The sequence below is a fragment of the Delphinus delphis genome, chromosome 16 (genome assembly GCF_949987515.2).
Source record: "Delphinus delphis chromosome 16, mDelDel1.2, whole genome shotgun sequence".
In the NCBI taxonomy this organism is placed as follows: Eukaryota; Metazoa; Chordata; class Mammalia; order Artiodactyla; family Delphinidae; genus Delphinus; species Delphinus delphis.
Genome location: NC_082698.1, coordinates 70,246,709 through 70,271,083, shown reverse-complemented (window position 1 = coordinate 70,271,083; position 24,375 = coordinate 70,246,709). Strand labels below are relative to the sequence as shown.

Sequence of the window (24,375 nt, the reverse complement as noted above, 5' to 3'; positions counted from 1 at the left end):
AGACACACACACACACAGAGACACAGACACACAGAGACACCGAGACACACATACACACAGACACAGACACCGACACACACTGACACACACACACAGACACACACACCAACACACAGAGACACACACACAGAGACACAGAGACACACGCACACATACACACAGACACACACACAGACACACACACACAGAGACACAGACACAAAGAGACACAGAGACACACACACACATACACACACACACACACAGACACACATACACACACATGCAGACACACACAGACACACAGACACACACACACACACCTTATTTATTTTACCTATAATATTTCAGAGGATTTAAAATATATTTAGCCGTTTCCTTTTTCTAGCTTGGTAAAATGAAGAGCAATATAAGATGCAGGAGGGTAAAAAAGAAGTGTGGTGAAAAAATGGTACAAATAATTTTGTGGGAAGATGAAAATGCTTGTATGTCCCATTTCGGAAAAAAAACAGTATCTTATGAAAGTGAAGAGAGAAAAGGATTGTTCTCATATTGTTTTTGATCTTCTATTTCGATTAACATTTAGTCAACTTAAGATAGACAATCTGGAATGATGTCACCTAATAGAGTAAAGATTAAGTGCTTAATAATATCAGTTAGTATTGGGAAACTAACGAATGTTAGTTAGTTGCCACAAATGTGACAACATGATAACATATTACAGTTTACCGAAAACTGCATCGGCCACAAAGTCAGCACACCAGGGTTTAACTTCCACCCCTGTCACCAAGTAATTATTTGACCTTAAGACAATCATTAAATCTCTTGATTTCCAAATTGCCTTGACTGTAAAGTTACGACACTTCAGTCCTTCTATATATTTATACTAAGCGCAACTTCCTATAAAATCAAATTAAAATTAGTAGTATGAATTCAAGGCAAAATACATTGCTATGACCAAGCAATAACTTAGCCTCCAGTTCATTCTAAAACCTATCTAAATCAAAAATATTAATATGTAAAAGATGAAGTATTATAACATGTAAGTTTATTTGAAATATTGTAGAGAAGTTAGAAATGAATGTGATGATTTCAGGGTGTTTCCAGGCCCCATGGGATGCTAATTATTTGGTGAGTTTACACATTTCTAGATTTTTGTCTTAAAACTTGTAGGCTTAAAGACTGTCAGCATACAGTGGGTAGCTTCATCTTAGGGCCACAAAAACAAGCTCTGGAGACCTCACTAAATAAACTAGAACATGGATTTATTGATTTCCAGTGAGGAATGTAACAGGCATGAAGATCAGAGCACTCAACTGGGTGTGTCTATAGATCATCTGAGATGGGAAGGCACAGATTACGATTGGAATGTTGCCTTTAAACATGAAATCAGAGCAAGAGGAACCGTTTAGATGCATCAGATGTTTAATGCCATCAGTACCCTCATCTCCGCTCTCTCCCCCAAGTCATGGTGAGATGGACACCGTATAAGGTGACTTCTTTAACTCGTTTCATTTCCACTGTTGACCACCCGTCACTCTTCCTCTGGTTGGCACTCTTGCCACAGAATTATTAAAATGCTCACAGTGGCGTCTTGCCTTGCCCTAGGTGTTTCTGCTTGACTTTGCAAATCTCCTCTCTGATTTACTGTATGCTGGCTATGTACCTTAACCTTGAGAGCCTTTATTGTCCTCGTCACCAGGTTCTCTTGGCCACTTCACCATTGTCTCCAAGAACAGCTGTGCTCTACTGAGTAATATCAATCACCATTAGGCTGTTATTGAGTGTTTTAAGCACGAAACCCTCTGCCAGAACTGGAGAAGATGCACAGAGGATCTAAAACATGGTCTCGACCTCCGGAGAGCTGGTAGACAGGAGGAAGGGGACACTGACCCATGAAACAACTCAAGATCAAGGCAGTACAAAATGAAGTTCTAAACTCCATGGTACAGAAAAATTAGACAGTGGGGGAAAGTAAAACACAAGTTATCAGGTACAGAGCACAAAAAGCACTAGAGAGCTAAGAGGTCGGCGGCGTCAAGAATTCAGAGGCAACGGCACTTAAAAAACAATAGACTTGGAACTTTATAAATATTGCCTGAAATTGTGGTTACTCACCAAAGACTTTGTCATAATACAGCTCTTCTCTTCCCCACTAGCAAGTGATAGAGGTTGTGAAGCCTGCAGGTCACGCTTTCCCTGATCCTCTAGAAGAAGGAATCTCATTTGATATTTACTCAACATTCATAGAGCCACCTCCAATACTGGATATGGAAATGAAGGTACATTTCCTTGTGTCTCTTAATTCACCCTATCTGAGCATTATATTCTCTAGAGGATAGGAGAGAAAGAACAAAATGCTCTTCTATCTTCTTTCCCTCTGATTTTTCCTAGGTAAATATAAATATTTCTTCTGGCGTTGATTCACAAGTGGGCCAGCTGAGGGTGGCTCAGCAATTTTAATGACTTCTACTCCATCTTCCCCGATCTCCACCTTCATTTTCCCCAGAGTAGGTAAAAGCAGCAGTACTTGATTTGTCATGATGCTCATGAATAATGAAAATGCAGGAAAACGTCAAATCAAAATCCTTCCAGATTGACATCATTTCTGATAGAAAACTACCCGAGAGAAGCCTTTGCTATCAGTAAAGGCTCCAGAAATCACTTGAGTGTTGTTTGCTTTTAATATTCTAGGGGTTGAATCAAGAACAAGGCCCTGAAGAGTCCCAGCCAGAAGCTGACACTTCAGAGACTGATCCATTAGCTGGTTTCACCATTGAAGATATAAAATTGGTGCTGGGTCAAGTCACAGATGACATTTTAATCAGCATTCAGGTACTCAGCCTTGATGGTGGGCTCACTTACTTTATTACTGGTTAATTAGCCAACCTCAACCTTAATGTCTATAAACACTACCCACGTTCTGCCAGCGAGAGTGACGCTGACGATGGAGGAGTTCAATATAACATCTCCACGTAACTCTCAGTTGAGTCATCTGAGACTCAGTAAGATCACAAAATAAATTCACCAACAGCACCTAGCGTGGTGTGTTATCAGTTTACAGATCATTCAGCATTGAGACCCAAAACATAACATGATAAAGACTTCATACCCAGTCACACTGTAAGCAGTTGCTCATGCAAGAGTAATGGGAGAACATTTCTAAATAGTAAACACAAAAGCTCAGACCATAATTCTTAGCTAAGACCTTTCACCGAATACCTCCAGAGAGGCTTTCATATCTTTGAACTCCTTCTCAGATGGTTTGCTCCTTTTCACATACCACTAAGAGCTAATGGCTATGTATATTAATGGTGTTATCACTGACAACAATGGCTGCATGAAAATGGTGATGGCAACAGCCATCTCAGTAGCAACTGCCAATGATGAATCAGTTGGCTAAGTTTTACGCTTAATGTATTTTCCCCATCCGGAAACAAACAAACAAACAAAACATTTCTACCTCAACACAAAGGCTTGCATCGTTTCCTAGGCAAAATGATTAAATGAGTGATTTCCATATTTTGAGAGGATTTATAATTTCTTGTGGCAATAACAATGAATCAGTAGGACGATATACTGCATGTTTAAAATATGAATGCATCTCAGGGAAAGATTTAGTTGTTTTCTGGACATGAGACTATATATAAAAGCACACTGTATTAACAACTAATTTAGAAGGAGCAAAAGATTAGCTTGGCAATAGCATACCTTGTTAGTTGTTTGATCGTCAAATGTTAATGTGCTATTTACATGAATATTTAATGATTCGGTGCCAACAGAACCAGCCAAAGTCCTCGGCTTAATAAGGGGTGTTTAGTGTTTACCAGAAATAGTGAAAGGACACATTTTACACAAAGCTTTATTGTTAACAACCCTATGAATGTAATAACTGGTTACTGTGTAGAAGGGCAGAATGCAGTTGAACTAAGCTAAGTTCAGAACATATCTCCTTTTTAGATTTGATAACATTTCATCTAAATATAGTTTATGTATAATCATGGCCCTGGGCTCCTTTGTGATCCTGCGGCTCTGAAATTATCACCGAAGGACTACTAGACAGTAATAGAATTGTTTGCAGGCCCCCAAAATTGAAAACATCTTTACCAAGGCCATGTTCCATGTAGTGAGCAGTATGTTTTTAACTATTCATTGAAAAAAATTTTTTAAATTAAAGCCTGCAGCATTTATATCACTACTCTCTACAGCAGAAAGAATATGATTGCTATATGTGTGTGTTATTGTCCCACTGGCCTGCAGCCATCTTTACTGAGCTTGGAAGTCCATTAGCTGGCTCATCTAAATGTAATTAGGCATAGAAAGAACTTGGACCAGAGGTGAGGGATACAGATCTTTCAGGTGCCTTGATCATTTCCATGTTAAGTAGATTCGTGGACATTAGCCTGGGCCAAATTATTGCCAATTTTTCAATAAAATTGCATGGTGATGTGGATTGATACAATGTTTCAAGACAGCAAACCCCTTTATATATTTTCTCTCAAAAATCCTAGTAAACTCCATGCGAATTAGGCAGGCACTTACCTGATAAATAAATTGAAAACTTAGAGACACAGAAAGATTGTCATTTGTCCAGGGTTTCCAGGGTCAGAAACTGATGAAAGGCCCTGATTGGGAGCTGTGAACTGGGTTCTAGTTCTAATTCCAGTGTTATCCACAGAAACCACATAACGTCTAATATCATGACCAGACTACTTTGGTTTTTAATACTCCAGTGGTGTGGCACTTTTTCAGTGTTTACTCTTGTGTCTTGGTCAAATTCCAAGTCGGGTAATTGCGCTCTGCTTACCTAAATTTCTCCCCCTGTTTTAGATGGGTAAGTTATTTTCCACTTCTAAAACCTCCTTCCAGTGTTCCTGGCTCTTAAAACTGTCTCATCGCTGTTCAAAGGTAGCCACTTGTCAGTGGTCAGTGTGTATAAACCTTTTGAAGACACTGACTTGCTGTAGGAACATTTAATGAATTATTATTTGTAAAATGTTTTAAATTTTCCAATAGTTTTTTCTCCTTCTTTATTTAAAAATCATACTCTTATTATAATTTTTGTAGGAAAAGGCAGTAGAGAATTCATGTTTTAAGTACAGTTTTTTCAGAGCTTCTCCTGCAGCATGGTTACAGGCATATTTCACTTTCTGTAGTTCAGAAATTTCTGACAATAGTGTGAATCCTTAAATTTTTTATGTTAATCTACTTACTTTCCCATTGACTCACTTTATAATTTTAGAAATTTATTAAGAATGAAGTTATCTTGGCCCTGAGATGTTAATTAAAATTATACTGAATAGAGCAAACATTTTAAGCTTATATAGTTTAGGTATTTTAATTTTAAAGATACATTCAAAATGAAATTAGTTTGGCCCTGAGTTGTGTAATAAAAATTATACCCAATGGAGCAAACCTTAATATATTTAAAGAATTATATTTCAGAGAAATATGAATGCTAGCACTAATTTCTTTCATTAAATGTTGGCTGTTGGCCCTGTCTAAGCAAAATAATGTGAAAACCTTGAGGGAAGTTTGCCATCTTGGGACCGTAGGTATTTTTAGGTCAACTTGAATTTCCAGGTTAGAAAAGCTGAGTGGGAAATCACCTCAAGGAGTGATCACTGAAAGGGTATTGAACTCAGGTCATGGATTTTCCATTCTTTCCTAAAAGGAAGTAGAACCTTACCCTATCCTGGGGGTTGTAGGATAGCATGTCTGGTCAGCAGTGTTCTGAGGATTAACACGGAGACACCATAGACCAATGACAACCTGTTCTTGACCAGACGGGGAGTCTTGTCATCTAGCGCCCTATCACCATGGTCTAGAGATCTGAGACATGTCCCTCTGTCAGCTCTAGCAGGTGTGCACCTGACCTTCAGGAGCCTTTTCCCCAGAGCACACACTTGTGTCAGTGAATTCTGTCTCAGTGAAATACCAGAAAGACCTCCAGGTTAATGTGAAAACCTTGATGAGACAGTGAAACAGAAGCTGGAAGATGATAATACATCTGTTCTTAGTTGAAAAGAAATGAGATTATTGGTGGATATAGAATACATTAATTGAAAGAGGGGAGAGTCAATTGTCTAGTTAGAGCAGTGCTTCCCGATCCTTTGGAATTGTAACAAGATCATTTCTTCAAACCATTTCATTCCCTGTATGGTCTAATATATGCATGCCTTAAAGAAGCAGAAGTAATCTATTTTTAAAACATATCACAACATCCTATTAATGAAGTAGTATAACGTCGGTGAATATATCACAAAATTAGGAGTTGGAATTATGAATTTAAAAGCTAACATACATGAAATTTAACATACTTAATTTTAAACTACTTAACTTTTCAGATAAGAACTAAAGGTGGTTGAGTGGCTTTCCCAAGGCCACAGAGCTAAACTAATCCCTAGGTCTCCACACTTCTAGACCCTGGCTCCTTTCAGCTCTTCCAATTTTATGCCTGCGGGGATTAGTGGCCCCTGAAATATGACAGTTCTTTTGTAACCCGGAGGACCATGTTCATCCCTCATTGCCTCCTTCACCCAGCCACCAAGAAAGGAAAAGATGAGAAGCTAGAGGCCAGACTTGACCCCAGGGCTTGATAATCAAACTTTAGCCAAAAAAGATCGATATTCACACGAGAACCCAGAATTATTGACACCAGTGTGATCTTTTCAGAAATAGCAACTCTGGGCTTCCCTGGTGGCGCAGTGGTTGAGAGTCCGCTTGCCGATGCAGGGGACACGGGTTCGTGCCCCGGTCCGGGAAGATCCCACATGCCGCCGAGCGGCTGGGCCCGTGAGCCATGGCCGCTGAGCCTGCGCGTCCGGAGCCTGTGCTCCGCAACGGGAGAGGCCACAACAGTGAGAGGCCCGTGTACCGCAAAAAAAGAAATAGCAACTCTGAACTGAAAATCTCATCAGATAAGGCAATCAGGTGGACCTTTGAAAACTACCTATTATAATTACATTTATAAATAAAGAAATAAGAATGAAGTTACATCTGGACCAAAAACAGTATTTGATTTTTTAAATTTCTTCTATACAAATTAAAATAGTACATTTCTCAAAATACAGTTACCCTGATGTCCTCAAATTAGGTTATAGATATTAATATTTTAAACTTCAAATTACTTACTAACATTTATGTGTATGAACTACTCCTCATACACTTGTCAACTATTTTAAATCACCTCAACAAAAACACCAGTTTTACCATGCCCCACCACTGGTTTCTCTATACATAGTTTTATAGCCCATCATGAAAAAAGGAAGGCATTTCCAGGGCTACACATGTTCAGACACTGTGAAAATATTTTTGGAATTATGCAGGTAGCAATGTTAGTCCACAGAATATCTCTGCCAGAAGCTAAATGCTATCACAGCCACTGCAAACACTAAAACCTGTCAGCAACTGCTTACTTTTTTCTACCAAAACTGTACCACAGAGTGGCATAATTCCAGGAGTTATATGTGTGAAGAATACTCTTTAATTATGAGAATCATTCTAATTGTGAAATTATTTGTGTTGTTATTTCACAACAGAAGGTTTCTGGGATCTCATTTAGAATGTATTACGCAGGAAACAAAAACATCCATTGCAAAGGGGTGGCAGTACCAACAACACTGCAATAACTGAGCCTAGAGCAGTTATTCTGATTCGGTGCTTATTGGTAAAGTCTGTCTGAAAATGCAGATAAATTAGCCTATCTTCTAACACAAGGCTATGTGAAAAATGGCTGTCCAAATACCACTTCCTGTTCGTAGCAGACATGCTATACATTGGGAATGTGCAGAGAAATATGATAAAGTGTTATCACATCACTACAGGCTGAAACACGGCTATGTCTGCAAAACAGGAAGGTGTGTGAGGGATAATGTCTGTCTTTAGGCACTATAGTATGTCAAAACCACAAAGACAATGTGCAGCGAAAGATAGCTCCATCCTAACCACTTTTTTATGACTGTCTTCACAGACCAAGATAAACGAAAAGCTGCAAATACAGGAAGAGGCCTTTAATGCACGAACAGAAAAATTGAAAAAGGCCTGAGGGCTCCAAACAAGGAGAGTGATGCTAAACTTCACAGAAACAAACAAAACCAGCCAGAATAATAGACTCTCTAGAGCACCAGATCGCCTTCATTTAGCTGGGAGAGGAAAAGCAAGCCCCAATTTTTATTATCCTAACTAATTAGAAAAGTATTGGCCCCAATCTTGCTACCTCCTGTCCCATAACAGCCTCTGAATTTATTACACTGTGTGCAATAAGAACATTTAGTATATAAGAGTTTGGAGAATTATATATAAAAATACAATGACTTTTACAATACTCCTTTGACATTTTGACTAGTAAATGTTAATCATCTTCACAACTTTTTTAAAATAAAGAAAAAACATAATAATTTTATCCACACTGACCCAAATGAACTGCCACGTTGCTGAAGCTTTGTGAACATAGACCACCACCACACTGCTGAGGATAAAACTTGCTAAACAATAGCAATTCAAATGCATATACTAGGGTGTTTTTTCCTCCTTAAGTCAGTTGGTTTTCTTATTTAAATGTTTCAGTGTGAAACCAATTTTATGAAATTATATAATGCAGTTTGAAGCACTTTATTCTGTACTGTATTTGTTATTTCTAATCTTGTTACTCTCCCAGGAGAATACATGACCTATATAAAAAGAAGCAATGTATAAATGGTTATTAAAGACCAACCTATATATAGATTGTAAAAATCTTAAATACAAATCAAACTCACAGAGCTCTTAAAATTAACCATTATATTGCAGTAGAATGATTGAAAACATCTCAAGCCTTTAAATACCTTTATTAAAATATAATTTCAAAAGAAAATATCCATTTGCTGACTGATTGTCCCTAGTTGGACAAACTAAATTAACTACTACCTCGGCCCTTTCCCAATTTCTGAGACTTCTGAGTATTCTAGAGTGTAGAGCCTTGCTAGGAGGGCACCATTCTTCCAAGAAGTTTCCAGTTTATACTGGAACCAGATGTATTTGCATCTGGGTGGCACTTGGTCAAATATGTTCTGTCTGTGCTCTGGCCTTGTCCTATAACCTTACCCACTTACTCTATCTGTACCGAAGGGATTTGCCCAAAATGTATTCATCTGGGGCCGAGACAGATCTGGCAGCATGTGATATTTTTTTAACTACACTGATCATCAAAGTAAGAGAAGTCCTTAAGATGAAACCGTGTTTACTGTTCATGAAGTTCCGAGTCTGGAAAGCCGGGAGATGCGCCGATATGTTTCTTCCTTGAGCTGTCCTTCCTAACTGAAAATGCTGACGGCCATAGGAGATCACTAGGAGGGCTCACAAGTCTTGATTTCGGCAGGCAGTCTTGTTCCAGAGAAAATAGAGGCGAAACTAGAGAACCCACAAATAGGGAATAAAGGAGCTTCTCGAAATCACCAAACACAGCTTCAAAAGCAATCGTTGGCACAGAGTGGACCTCCATTTCCAATAAAGAATTCTTATTTTGAGCAAGGGTACCAAGAGTTTAAAACTGAATAACAAATAGCAGTAAGGTCTCTAAAAGCTGCACAAAGACAATATCCTATAAGCGTGCCGAAAGCCTGCCTCTGGAGTAAGACTTCCAGGTAGCGTCACCTGACTTGTGTGTGACTTTGGACAGGCTGCTCACCCTCTACTTGCTCATCTATTAAATGAGGATAATACTTATTTTTGAGGTAGTCATGAGAACTCAATAAATTCGTTTTAAAGGATGTTTGTTCTAAGGTTTGGTTTCTGTTTACCTCCTAGGATAACCCAAACACCACTGCCCATCCCTAATACCCACTGTCCAGTTATTGGATCAGCCTCTTTGCCAGAATTCCCAGCCATCTCTGTCTCTCCACTGGAACCTGTGGATTGATACATCCTCCCATGGTAACTACTTTGCCACCCTGTTTTCTTACATCTTTCATGTTGGAGCAGCCCAGGGATCCCTGAGGCAGCCTGGCTGTAACATCTATTAACGATAGGAGAAAGAGCAATTGTAGTGGCAGTAGCTAATTCACAGTCTCTGCTCTTTAAATTAATTTTGTTGATAAAGGAATATGTGCACTCCGTTACCAAAAAAAGAAAAAAGTGTAGACGATGAAAAATACATTTCAGAGCTTCCCTGGTGGCGCAGTGGTTAAGAATCCACTTGCCGATGCAGGGGGACACGGGTTCAAGTCCTGGGCCGGGAAGATCCCACATGCCGCAGAGCAACTAAGCCCGTGTGCCACAACTACTGAGCCTGTGCTCTAGAGCCCGTGAGCCACAACTACTGAGTCCATGTGCCACAACTACTGAAGCCCGCACGCCTAGAGCCCGTGTTCCGCAACAGGAGAAGCCACCGCAATGAGAAGCCCATGCACCGCAAGGAGGAGTAGCCCCAGCTCGCCGCAACTAGAGCAGCAACGAGACCCAACGCAGCCAAAAAATAAAAATAAATTTCACCCTAGCTAGGTACCTTCATTTCTCTTCCCATGAGGCAACCACAGCTTCCAGTAAGACCGTAAGACCGTAGGAAAGTGTTTGCCCATGTAAACAATTTTTTGCCCATTTAAACAATTGGATGCTTGTATAGAGGGGTCTTTTTTTAAAAAACACGATTTGAATTGTTCTTTACATTGCTTTTTTCGTCAAACAACATATCTTAAGATAATTCTCTATCAGTACTTTTTACGACCATACAGTATTTTATTTTAGCAATTCCATAACTTTTTAACTAGTTCTATCTATGAACTTTTTATTGTTTTCAGTACCTTGCTATCACAATCTGTGGGAACATGTATGATTATACCTAAAGGATGAATTCCTAGAGAGGGAAACTTCTAGGTCAGATTTAGTTGTGTTTCCAGTTTTGATAGATTGTCAGAGTGCTTTCCAAGGATATTTTACCAACAGCATAAGATAACTCTTTCTCTACATCATTACTAACAGATGCATCGGCCAATTTTTTAGTATTCTGATAGAAAATACTGTCAAACTATTGTTTTAATTTGCTTTTATTGTTTTACTCCACAAGGACTGAGCACCTTCCATATGTTTATAAGCAGATTTAAATATATACCTATATATGTGTGTATGTGTATTAATCCCCCTAATAACCCTAAGAGATAAACAGATAGATATTATTGGCCTCATTTTATAGTTAAGGAGCCTGAAGCTTAGAGAGATTTTTTTTTTTTTTTTTTTTTTTGGCTGCATTGAGTCTTCATTGCTGTGCACGGGCTTTTCTCTAGTTGCGGTGAGTGGGGGTTACTCTTCGTTGCAGTGCACGGGCTTCTCATTGCAGTGGCTTCTCTTTTTGTGGAGCACGGGCTCTTGGCACGCGGGCTTCAGTAGTTGTGGCATGAGGGCTCAGTAGTTGTGGCTCACGGACTCCAGAGCACAGGCTCAGTAGTTGTGGCGCACGGGCTTGGTTGCTCCACAGCATGTGGGATATTCCCCGACCAAGGGTCGAACCCGTGTCCCCTGCATTGGCAGGTGGATTGTTAACCACTGCACCACCAGGGAAGTCACTTTTTTAAAAAATTTATTTATTGAGAGATTATTAACTTGAACCAAATTGCACAATTGATAATTGATAGATGGATCAGGGCTTGAAATCCAGGTCTGACCTATTTTACAGATGAGGAAACTGGAACATAGAAAAAAATTAAGTAACTTTCCCATGATTACACAGCAAGTAAAGTGGTAGAACCAGGTTTTGAACTTAGGCCTGTGTGATGACAAAACCCATATACTTTACCTTTACCTTCATCTAGCTATCTCACAGTCGATATGAAACAAAGTGAAAACTGACCTTTCTTTTTGTTTTTAGTTATAATAAGGTAACAAGCTTGTTTGTATTGTAAGCATATTAAATATTTAGAAAATTTATGCAGGGATGGAATGTATAACCCAGATCCATTCATTCGTTCATTTGTGTGCTGTATATTCATTGAGTACCTACCACGTGCCAGGGCATTTTAGTAGTGAGCCAAACAGACATGGTCTCTGCCCTAATAATCTAGGAGAGGGAGACAGCTAATACTAACTGTGATAAAGACAAGCTTCAGGGAATTATAAGAGTATTGAACAAAGGAGCTTGATCTAGTCTGGGAAGTCAGGTAAGCTTCCTATGAGTTTTGCCACTTGGGCTGTGATCTCAGGGATAGGTAGAATTTAACTAGACAGAAGAAGGTGGAGGAAGATGGATTTCAGGCAGAGAAGGAAGCATGTGCAAAGTCCCTGGGACACAGAGTGAGGCTGAACAATTGGTCACAGCCAGAGCTCTCTTGGGGACCTGTAGCCCACATTACAGATTTTTACTTTTAACCTAAAAGCAGTGGGAACTTGTTGATAAGTTTTAAGTAGCAAGTGACGTCAGATTAGTATTTTTAAAAAGGTCATCTCCCTGGTGCCAGGACTTCTATACATTGGAGACATGGAAGAGAGAGTATTCTCATAAAAGCTATAGCTCCGCTTTTTAGCGATTTCTAAGAGTGGGAGAAATAAAGAAAATTTGGGGCTTTCTTAAAGCCACAGCGTCCGCCTACCCTAAGCACTCTTTGGCACAAAGGCAGCCCTCTGAGGAGCCCGCTGAAAAACCATCCCCAGCCTCTCACTTAGACAAGTAGCAACCTTTCTCTTATCATCCACAGTGAGATCGCTTCTTTCCATTTGCAGGAATAATTTGGGGTGATTTTTTACTCACCCCCATGAAAAGTTTCAAAGAGAAAATATATTCACTGTGTTACAGACAAGCCACAGACTGCCACTATTTCAGGTACCTGCAGGCACCGTTGTACCTAAATATAGCTGCGGAGTCATTTTTCCAAAATCCAAATATAAAGCCCCTATTTCTCTCCTCCATTTGATTGGAACCATTCAACCATCCTGCTAGATAATAAGTTTGCATGTTCTTAGATTGCATTTCATTATGCTTCAGTTCCCCTAGAGAAGAAACGTGCTCCTTTTCCCAACAGTTGTAGAGGAGAAATACTTGTGACATCTCAAGTTTCAGAGTCTCAGGAAGCCGGTCCTCTTCTGGACATCAAAGTCTTATTTTTTCCTGGAGATTGGTTTGTTAAATAAGAGAAGTCAGGACCTCTTTGCAGCAGCCAAAACACCTATGAATTTAGGTTTCCTAAGCAAAAAGGAATCTAAATCATAATAATACCATCTTGTTGGAATTCAAATTTCAAAACTAAGAGAGAATACTAAAAATTTATTTTGCGTTTAGGGTCCCTCTCTCGTTCGTGGAAGTACCCTCAGTGGAGATCAGTTCATCACTTTTTTGTCAGAGCTGCCAGAGTTTTGTGTGTTTTAATTTTTAGCTTCAGGGAATGTTGAGTGCAGATGTCTCCAATGGTCATTTTGGTGTTTGTTTCTTTCTTTTTTTTTTTTTTTTAATTTAACCTGTTATTTATTCAGGGCACCTTCTAGCTACTGGGATGAAATAAGACAGATAAGGTCCTTGACTTCATGGAGTTCATGGAATTGAGGCTATCCAGCAACTTGAAATCAAGCTTGGTAATGGTCACCTGTCATCCTATCATCTAGAAAAGGTTAAATAGCCTAGATATTAATATTTTCATTGAATACCAATCTCAAAATCAAAAGGAGGAAAAACCAGCCCTTGTTCTTATACCAGTGAACATTTATGTTCAGTCACCATCAAAACGTGACCTTCATAAAACCAAGGCCCAAATTCAAACAGAATAAAAGTAACATAGTACTCATCTTCCAGTCCCATACGGGAGTTAATCCCACAATGACTAACAAAATAGTTATGGATTTTATTTCATTATCTTTTTCTGTATAACCATTGATTCTCTTATTTTTTATTAACGTTATCCAATCCCCTTTCAGCTGTGATTGGACTTCAAGGATTAGGATAAAGTTAAAGTTTGCACTGAATTTGTAATAATTAAAAATTCAGGATGAAAGAATAAAATATGTTTCTACTCCACTTGCCAGATCCAGAACTTGTAACATCTGCTTAGGAAGCATAGCTGAGTGATTGAACACCCATAATGACCCACAGGATTCAATTTTAAAATAGTCGGACCATAGGACCATGGTGACGAAAGTCTTAAACATCATCCAGTTCAGTCCTTTCCAGATGAAGAAACTAAGGCCCCAAACAGTAAAAACCTCTGTGATGGCATGGCTAATTTTTGGCAGGGCCCAAGATATCAGTTCTTCATTCATTCATTCAAGTATGCTTATATTCAACACATATTTACTGAGTATCTTTTGTGGGTAAGAAAGTAAGTATGCTTATATTCAACAAATATTTACTGAGTATCTTTTGTGGGTAAGAAACAGACATAACCGCTGACCTCATGGAGTTTATAATCTAGTGGAAGAGGTGGATTTTAATCAATCACACAAACAACTTTAAAAGAATAACTGTCATGGGTGCTGTCGGACAGGGAGTTATACTCCACAATGAGAGCTGATTTAGAGGAATTTGAACAAATCAGGAAAGTTCCCCTGGGAGAGTCACATTTAAAGGGTGAGTAGGCACTAATTAGGCAAAGAAGGGAGAAAAGAGTTTTTAGGGAACAGCAAGTGCAAAATCCCTATGAAAAGAGAACATGGGATGATACCTCATTGTAGTTTTGATTTGCATTTCTCTAATGATTAATGATGTTGAGCATTCTTTCATGTGTTTGTTGGCAATCTGTATATCTTCTTTGGAGAAATGTCTATTTAGGTCTTCTGCCCATTTTCACACCGGTCAGAATGGCCATCATCAAAAAATCTAGAAACAATAAATGCTGGAGAGGGTGTGGAGAAAAGGGAACCCTCTTGCACTATTGGTGGGAATGTAAATTGATACAGCCACTATGGGGAACAGTATGGAGGTTCCTTAAAAAACTAAAAATAGAACTACCATACGACCCAGCAATCCCACTACTGGGCATATACCCTGAGAAAACCATAATTCAAAAAGAGTCATGTAGGGCTTTCCTGGTGGCGCAGTGGTTGAGAGTCCGCCTGCCCGGGACACGGGTTCGTGCCCGGTCTGGGAAGATCCCACATACAGCGGAGCAGCTGGGCCCGTAAGCCATGGCCGCTGAGCCTGTGCGTCCAGAGCCTGTGCTCTGCAACGGGAGAGACCACAACAGTGAGAGGCCCGCGTACCATAAAAAAAAAAAAAGAGTCATGTACCAAAATGTTCATTGCAGCTCTATTTACAATAGCCAGGACATGGAAGCAACCTAAGTGTCCATCATCGGATGAATGGATAAAGAAGATGTGGCATATATATACAATGGAATATTACTCAGCCATAAAAAGAAGCAAAATTGAGATATTTGTAGTGAGGTGGATGGACCTAGAGTCTGTCATACAGAGTGAAGTAAGTCAGAAAGAGAAAGACAAATACCGTATGCTAACACATATATATGGAATCTAAGAAAAAAAAAGAAAAAGGTCATGAAGAACCTAGGGGTAAGACGGGAATAAAGACAGAGACCTACTAGAGAATGGACTTGAGGATATGGGGAGGGGGGAGGGTAAGCTGGGACGAAGTGAGAGAGTGGCATGGACATATATACACTACCAAACGTAAAATAGATAGCTAGTGGGAAGCAGCCGCATAGCACAGGGAGATCAGCTCGGTGCTTTGTGACCACCTAGAGGGGTGGGATAGAGAGGGTGGGAAGGAGGGAGACGCAAGAGGGAAGAGATATGGGGATATATGTATATGTATAACTGGTTCACCTTGTTATACAGCAGAAACTAACACACCATTGTAAAGCAATTATACTGCAGTAAAGATGTTAAGAAAAAAGACAACATGGGAAACAGAGGATGTGAAAGGGGGCCTGTGTGGCTAGAGCCTTGAAAGGGAGAAGGAGCATTTTCCAAAGTTGAAAACGAATAGGGTAAGGGTATTAGATTATGCAGAGTCTATATGTCAGGATAAAGAGTTTTGTCTTTATCCTGAATACAGTAAGTTATTGAAGAGTTTTCAGCAGAGACTTGCAGGTGGCTGGTGATGGACAAGCACCTTTGAACTATGCAAAGAGGACTCTAACTGCAGTGGGGAGAAGGGACCAGGGAGGACGAGGTCCCTGGTCCTCTTTCCGTGACACCGCACATGTCAGAAGCGGTCCAGCAAACCCATTCTCCTATTATTGCTAAGCAAAAGGCTGATCTCCATTTTCCAGATCCCTTTGCGGTGAGGTGTGACTATGGGACCAAGTTCCAGCCAGCGGAATGTGAGTACAAGTGAAAGGTGCTGCTTGAAGGGTATGGCTCAGGACCAGACCATACCTCTTCCACGTTGTCTCCCCTCCCTCTCTGCTGGCTGGATGGCAGCAAGGAGAGCGATGACTCAAAGGTGATAGAGCAGCTGTCTGCCTGGGTTCCTGAAGGGCCACATGACAGGTGACCCTTGCCAACTCATATCACATGCCCAGACTGTCATATGAGGGGGCAAGAAACTTCCATTTCTGAGAGTGACTTCACTCTTGGGCCTGTCTGTTGCTGCAATTACGCCTGCCCTCATTAACTCAATGAATATGTCTCTCTGTGTTTATGCGTATGTAGCGTGTCTCATGTGGGTCAATGTCTGTAAACTGGGAGAACAACCAGCAAATTCATTAACTAGGGACCTGCTTATAGTTTTATTGCATAAAGTAATTACTTCTTAGCTTATATAAGCCCACAGTCCCTCCTAAACTGACATTCTATGAAATAATGGACTGAACCTCATAAGTATGATGAACTACACGCTCAGGAAACTCCCACGAGAGGCCACACCTTCAATACTTCCTACTTTAATTTTTTAAATGTCTATGGATGGCTTGGAATTTCTCTAATATAATAAGTATAAACAAGACTTTGGACTGTTAATTTGCTAATAGTTTTTCCCTTAGGCCAAGGTTATTTCCTCAGCTGAAATACTCCTTGATTCACTAAAAATTATTTACTAGATGCCTACTCTAGAACCTGGCTAAGGCCCCTACTAGAGCAAACATTGATATGTTGGCTACTTGATGTTAACTATATCCAGTTCTAAAGACTAATATTTATTTCAGAAGTATTATTTCTGATTTGGGTAGTTTGCAGTCCATAGGTTAAAATAAACAGCACAGTCAGATCATAGATTTGGAAATAGAGCTTATTTTTTCCCTCCCTTAAACATGTTCAGTCACCAGTTGTTTACTTGCTGTTAGTGACCACCTGCGTCAGTTAGGATGCTTTTGGCTACAGGTCAATAAAATCCTAAACTCAAAATGGCTCAAAAAATTATAAAGATACACTACATAATCTTACAAAAAAGAAGTTCAGAGGCAGGGAGCCTCAGTGACATCATCGAGGACCCAGATCATTTCTGTCTGTGGTGTCCCCTTCAGCACCTTGGCTTTTGTCCTGAGTTGTCCCCTCCTAATCCCAGGATGACAATTACATCCTCACAATTTTTTTCTTCTCTTACATTTCATTTTAACAAGAAGAAAAACTTTTCCAAAGCCTGCCAGTAGAGTTTCTCCTGTGTCCATTTGGCCAGAGTTGTATCACATGATCAATCCTAAACCAAACACTGGTAAGGGAAGTAGAATGATCAGGATTGACTTAGGGGAGTCAGGATGCACCAACTGGGGCGAGGGGAGTGGCCCTGAAACACACGGTCAGCCAACAGCTGAACAAAATGGGAATTCCCGGGCTTCCCTGGTGGCGCAGTGGTTGAGAATCTGCCTGAATGCAGGGGATATGGGCTCGAGCCCTGGTCTGGGAGGATCCCACATGCCGCGTGGCAAATAGGCCCGTGAGCCCCAACTACTGAGCCTGCGCGTCTGGAGCCTGTGCTCCGCAACAAGAGAGGCCGCGATAGTGAGAGGCCCGCGCACCGCGATGAAGAGTGGACCCCGCTTGCCACAACTAGAGAAAGCCCTCTCACAGAAACGAAGACCCAACACAGCAAAAATAAATTAATTAATTAATAAAAACTCCTACCCCCAACATCTTAAACAAAACAAAAAAATTGGGATTCCCTTCAAGAGGGAAAAAAACAAAGAATGGTTTTTGGGCAGGTCACTGCCATTTCTACTCCACCAAATAATCTTTCCTCTGTAACTTTTTTTTGGGGGGGGGTTAAATATTTTTTTTTAATTTATTTATTTTATTTTTATTTATTTTGGGCTGTGTTGGGTCTTTGTTGCTGTGCGTGGACTTTCCCTAGTTGCAGCTAGTGGGGGCTACTCTTCGCTGCGGTGCGCAGGCTTCTCATTGCGGGGGCTTCTCCCGTTGCAGAGCACGGGCTCTAGGCGCGCGGGCCCAGTAGTTGTGGCTTGCGGGCTCTAGAGCGCAGGCTTCACGGCATGTGGGATCTTCCCAGACCAGGGCTCAAACCCATGTCCCCAGCATCGGCAGGCGGACTCTCAACCACTGCACCACCAGGGAAGCCCCCATAACGTCTTATACCTTGGAATGTCCTAGCATTCTCAGCATTCTTCAATTCCAAATTTAGGTGGATAGATAGGTAGGTAGATAGACAAAAGGTATTTTTTTCTTCTTTTTCAAAGACTGTGCTGCTGGTGCAGATTATTGTCTCTATGTGTGGGTGTGGTTTTTTAAATGTTTGCCACAGAAGGAGCTACTGCATTCCAACATGTCTATGAAAATTAGCTGGAAATTTTTGAAAGCAAATCTATTCATCTCTTAAGGTGCTAGACTCATGTTGAATTATTAGTACCATTTCCTTTCTGCTGAAATTTTGATGACAAGACCATCATTCATTCAAGCAAGTGTGACCATTTTAGATTCAGTTAAGTGTCTTTATTCAAGGTGTCCTCATAGGTTCCTTTATTTGTTAGAACCATTTCAAAATGAATAGACAGATGAATCCCCAGAGCACTGCAAAGCAAAACTCAAGGGCCAGGGCTAAACTGCGGAGACAAAACAAACAAAAAGATGATGCAATTACAGGCGTGGGAAATTGTTCATGATTTAGAGGGAAAATCTATCATTAAATATGGTATGTGTTTTATGGGAAAAAATGATATGCAAAGATAAAGCATTTGAATAAAATGGGAGTTATCTGTTGATGGTAAGTTTGCAGGTGATTTTTAAAATTTTTTCTGTATTTTCCATAAATTCTCGATTAACTTTTTTTTTTTTTTTTTTTTTTTTTTTTTGCTGTACGCGGGCCTCTCACTGCTGTGGCCTCTCCCGTCACGGAGCACAGGCTCCGGACGCGCAGGCTCAGCGGCCATGGCTCATGGGCCCAGCCGCTCCGGGGCATGTGGGATCTTCCCCGAACGGGGCACGAACCCGTGTCCCCTGCATCGGCAGGCGGACTCTCAACCACTGCGCCACCAGGGAAGCCCTCGATTAACTTTTTTAACTAACAAGAAGTACACATCACTTCTGAGAGGTTGATGCTGCACCCTAGCCTTTCAGTGTCATTGCCCTTTTGCCAGCTTCTGGACCAACCCACTGGAAGCCTGGTTACCCATTTTCCCTGCCCTCTCTGGTAGGGAGTCTTTACAGCAGCAACCATTAGAAGGCATCGGGTACCGTTTGGACCCAGGGAAGCCCAGAACGCTTCCCAGAAAGGGCTCCTACTCTGAAAAAGCTCCCAATCTGAGTTGGATACACTGGTGCCTAGCTTTGGGTGAATAGACCCATCGCCCTGATGGCACTGAGATGACTTCTTAGAAGGTGGATTCCACGGAAGATTCTGTCACAAAAACTGCAGGATGTTGGGCGTGCTGCATTACCCATCTGAGCCTTGGGTTTATTGCTTATAAAATGGATGGATGGACAATAGGTTAAAAAAAAAAAAAAAGGCAACGTTGAGAAGCCTTTTCTTAAAATTCCAGGGACATCCCTGACTTTAAAAAGCTACAAACTAGCCTTAGAAGAACACAGCAGGTTAAAGAAGATCTCAAACTGGCTTAGATTGAAATGCCAGGTGCATTTCCATTAGAGTCAAAAGTGAGATAAGGGTTGGAATTAATGAATTAGTCCTATAATTTACCTGTTGAATGTTTGTCTCCCTGCCCAGGCTGTGCCTCGAGGAGGGCAGGAGCTGTTTTTATCTTGTTCTGTGCTCTATCTGCAAGATCTAGCACAGTGCCTGGCACAGAGGAGGAACTTCATGAATGTTTTGTAGAAGGAAGAGGAGAAGGCAAGTAGACAACACAGGCTGGCTGTTTTCACCACTGGTATTTTTCTTTTCCTACCCCTGCAGTAAGACAACATAAGGAAGTTAAAAGTGTAATTAACGGGCTTCCCTGGTGGCGCAGTGGTTGAGAGTCTGCCTGCCGATGCAGGGGACACGGGTTCGTGCCCCGGTCCGGGAAGATCCCACATGCCGCGGAGCAGCTGGGCCCGTGAGCCATGGCCGCTGAGCCTGCGCGTCCGGAGCCTGTGCTCCACAACGGGAGAGGCTACAACAGTGAGAGGCCCGCGTACCGCAAAAAAAAAAAAGTATAATTAACACAAAGCTAAAATAATTATTATTTGTCGATTATAAGATTATATACATTGAAAACTCATGAGAAAATCTATTCTAAAAAAATAAGAAGTCCGATTAAAAAATAAAGACTAAAAATAGATTTTTGACAAATTAATAATGGTTAGAAAATGTAATAGGGAAAAAATCTCTTACAGTAGTAACAAACATACAAAATATTTAAGGTGAAGATAGGAAATGTAAAGGACCCACGTGAAGAAAAATATAAAACTGTCCTAATGGGCATTTTGCTTGATACAAAATTTAAATACTGTAAAGATGTCGTTTGAAGTGTAGTTCCATTGGAAAATCTTAGGATTTGTATTTACTCATGCTAGTCTGCGGTCAACATGAATACTGAAACAGTAACAAGGGGAGATGGCTTTCTGATTTAAAAACGTTACAAAGCTAAAATACTTTAAAGGATGATATTAGTGCAAAAATAGCAGCCAAATTAGTGAAACAGAATAAAGAACCCCCAAAGAGCCATAATACTCAGAATCTGTCTTATGACGAAATTTACTTGGGCGGCTGGGTCTATGAATTTGGAGGCACTTAAATCCTGAGATTCCCCTCTCAGATCTGCCTTTTGTAGACAAGCATTATTAGCTATCTAAGCCTCAGTTCACTCATCTGTAAAATGTAAATAAAAATAACTATACAAGAATTTTATTGTAAGGATCAAATGAAATCTACACTCATTAAAATTTAAAACTCATTAAAAATACTTAGCACAGTATCTCAGTGTACAATAAAGGGTACTTATGATATACTTGGTAAACCAATGGGAAAGTAAAGGAATCTATAAGAAATGATGCTGGGACAATTAATTATTTAAGGAAAAATGTTTATATGTTATATGTTTGTGTTTTATATGTTACATTTCACAGAGTATACCAACAAGTTAAAGCATTAAATGCAAATATTGGGCTTCCCTGGTGGCACAGTGGTTGAGAGTCCGCCTGCCGATGCAGGGGACACAGGTTCGTGCCGTGGTCCAGGAAGATCCCACATGCCGTGGAGCGGCTGGGCCCGTGAGCCATGACCGCTGAGCCTGCGCGTCCGGAGCCTGTGTTCTGCAACGGGAGAGGCCATAGCAGTGAGAGGCCCGCGTGCTGCCAAAAAAAAAAAAAAAAAAAATGCAAATATTAAAACTACAAAATAACTAGAGGAAAGTATGAGTGACTCTTTTCCTGATCTCGTGATACAGAGGGCTTAACAAATAAATGAAATAACATTACAAAGACAAGAACAGGCAAGAAGAATAATTTTAACTACAGAAGAATTCTGAACTTCATGTAAAAGAAAATTTACTGTAAATAACAATAAAACAAAAAACAGAAAAATACTTTCAGCAAGATGTGGGACAGATATGAAGTTAATAACTTTAATATATAAACAGCTCTTAAAAATCAATACAAAAAATGCTAACAATGCAATAGGAAGTTAGAAGGAATCTGAAAAAATAATTCACAAATTAAAAAAATTAAAGAATAAGTACAAATGAAAAAGTTTTTAATTTCATCAATTCTGGAATTTCCAAATGCTATATATTTGTAGGGTATTTGAAGCCAAAGAAATCCATAAAGAGAAATGCAGAAATGAAAGTATTTTATACATGACTATGTCAGGAACTGCCTAAAATTGATTCAAATACATGAAGAAGCATTGCGCAGCTCCCATTTAACACCTCAGGAGTACCTTAAATTTTTAGATATCAAAATTCATTTTTGGTAAATGGCAAGCAATATGCCACTCACTCATTCACTCACTCTCTCTCTGCCACTCCATATTTTTCTCTACTTTTTCTAACATGGTACATGTGGCTTTCAAACTTGACAATTTCCACGTCATAAATATCGATCTTGATGAGTGTGAACTAAGTAGCTGATAAAAGATCCCTGAAGAAAATGTAAAGAGATCTAGTTCTGGGTCTTGCTCTCTTACCAATAGCTGTGGTCCAGGCCATAGGTGAGCCACATCACTTCTCCAGATGTAAGAGAATTAAGTCAGTTTCTCCCAAGGAGGTCCATAATTCCTGCACCCCACTCCAGCCCTTCACAATCAGAAGGCAGGACTTGGAAACTGGGATTCTTAACAAGCACCCCAGTTAATGCTTAGGTACCTTAAAGTTTGAAAAACACCCTAATGGCAGACCACCAAGTCCCTTCTAATGTCAAAAATCGAGTATTCTGAAGGAAAAAATATCCATGCTGAATAGCGCTCCACTCTGCATATCTGAGAGTGAGTCTGAGAGTGAGCGTCCACCTCTACTCTCAAATTTGGGTGGTTAGATCCTTGTTATATTTGAGCTGATGTCTTTTCAGGTTTTGTTCTCCTAATCCCATGCATCAGATTACACTCATTGAAGGTGCCAATCTTGTAAAGTGCTTTCAGAAGGCACATAAGTTCAACCCAGAGTCGGTATGATTCAGACATTTAATCACACCATAAAGTTAATGGAATCCAATTTGAATGTAGACACCTCAACAGCTACATTGCATTGAATTCACAGCATTCATAAAATGTAGGTCTCAAAATGAATCACCAGTCTGACAGAAAGTTCAGAGGAGAACTCCACGCTCTCATTGGTCACTGTCCTAATCTTCAGCTGTCAGGAAAAGGACCAGAGCTGTCAACACAACACTGTAGCCCAGGCAACCAGCCATGCCACTAGAAACTTTTCAGCACTTAAAAAAATAAAAGTTCCCATAGAAACTCTCAGATACTCTTTAGATTGTTTGCACAGCCCATGGTTTGGACAGCCCAAGGTAATGATGCCTTGGGGTCAGACACTACCTGTCAACCTAGGACCTCCCATCTTTCACAGCCCAGAAATGGGTTGCTTTTTGGACGCTCCAGACTTTTCCTCCATTAAAGTATGTTCCTCCGGTGACACATGTACTCTGGGGTAAGAGAAAATAGATACTATGTTTCCAAGATCCCAATGATCGATTACTTAACAAAATAATAATTGCAGTAGCCCTCCAAACATCCAGATGTGGTGTCAATGATGTTTGACTTCCACTAGGTGAAGACATCTGGATGACGGATTCTGAGCTTTCCATCCAGTTGTTCAACCATAGTGGCAAGTCCATCTTGTACAGAAGCTGGGAGCATTTTCAGTCATTGCAGAGGTACCTGTATGAGCTCCTTTTATTGGGAACGTCGCTTCGCGTTAGCCTGAAAGAACCTCAGGAACTGCAGAACTGCTTACATCAACCTTCTCAATTATGCTTTATGTTCTTCAAGATTCTGTAGCCATTGCTAAGCTAAGTGGAAGGAAGACCCAATCCTTTCTTAATTTTTTTTTTCAAGACAGCTGCTGGAATCCACCCGTTCTTAAAAAGTTACTTACCTGAAGTAGGAACTTTGCACATAAGGAAAGAGGCAGGGCTCAAAAATGTCTTGTATACTTTTCGAGTCTAATATGCTGAACTACAAATTTAATCCACTGAAGTGGTTTCATGCAAATGCTCCTCTCAAATTCCTTTTGTACAGAATCTTGATGCATAATGTATAGAGTCTGAAAATGGATTAAGCTACATTTGGAGGATGGTTTAAGTTGTTGTTTTTTTTAAGCAGCAAAATCAAGCAGATTTTTTGTTGTTGCCTTTTTTAACCCTTCCTGCTCAAGCAACCACATGGATTGTGTCTTCTCAAAGCTGCCTTCTACACAATGTTTCTTGTCTTTTTTTTCCTGTCAAAAAGCTTGAAATGTAACAAGTTTTAATTAGAAATGTAAAGAGTGAATTGGACTCATTTCCCTCAGATTTCCCAACTAAAGTAAGCAAATAGAATGGTAAAACCTTCTGATTTACTCCTGGAAGATAATTCAGCAATCGAATAAGCAAATGAGTGAAATCTTACTGAATAAACGTTTGCTGGTACTCCACGATCGTAATTACCCATAGGACCGA

At 40.1% G+C, this 24,375-nt stretch overlaps 1 protein-coding gene across 1 annotated transcript in view; it reads left to right on the top strand.

The window, feature by feature from the left end:
- CABCOCO1 (ciliary associated calcium binding coiled-coil 1) overlaps nucleotides 1-9,719 on the top strand; it is a 128,272-nt gene extending 118,553 nt beyond the window's left edge. The window contains exons 6-8 of the mRNA XM_060034942.1: nucleotides 2,139-2,261; nucleotides 2,674-2,814; nucleotides 7,952-9,719. Coding sequence (XP_059890925.1) covers nucleotides 2,139-2,261; nucleotides 2,674-2,814; nucleotides 7,952-8,026 — 339 coding nt within the window. The 3' untranslated portion in view covers nucleotides 8,027-9,719. The remainder of the gene's footprint in view (nucleotides 1-2,138; nucleotides 2,262-2,673; nucleotides 2,815-7,951) is intronic.
- Nucleotides 9,720-24,375: the final 14,656 nt, after the last annotated feature.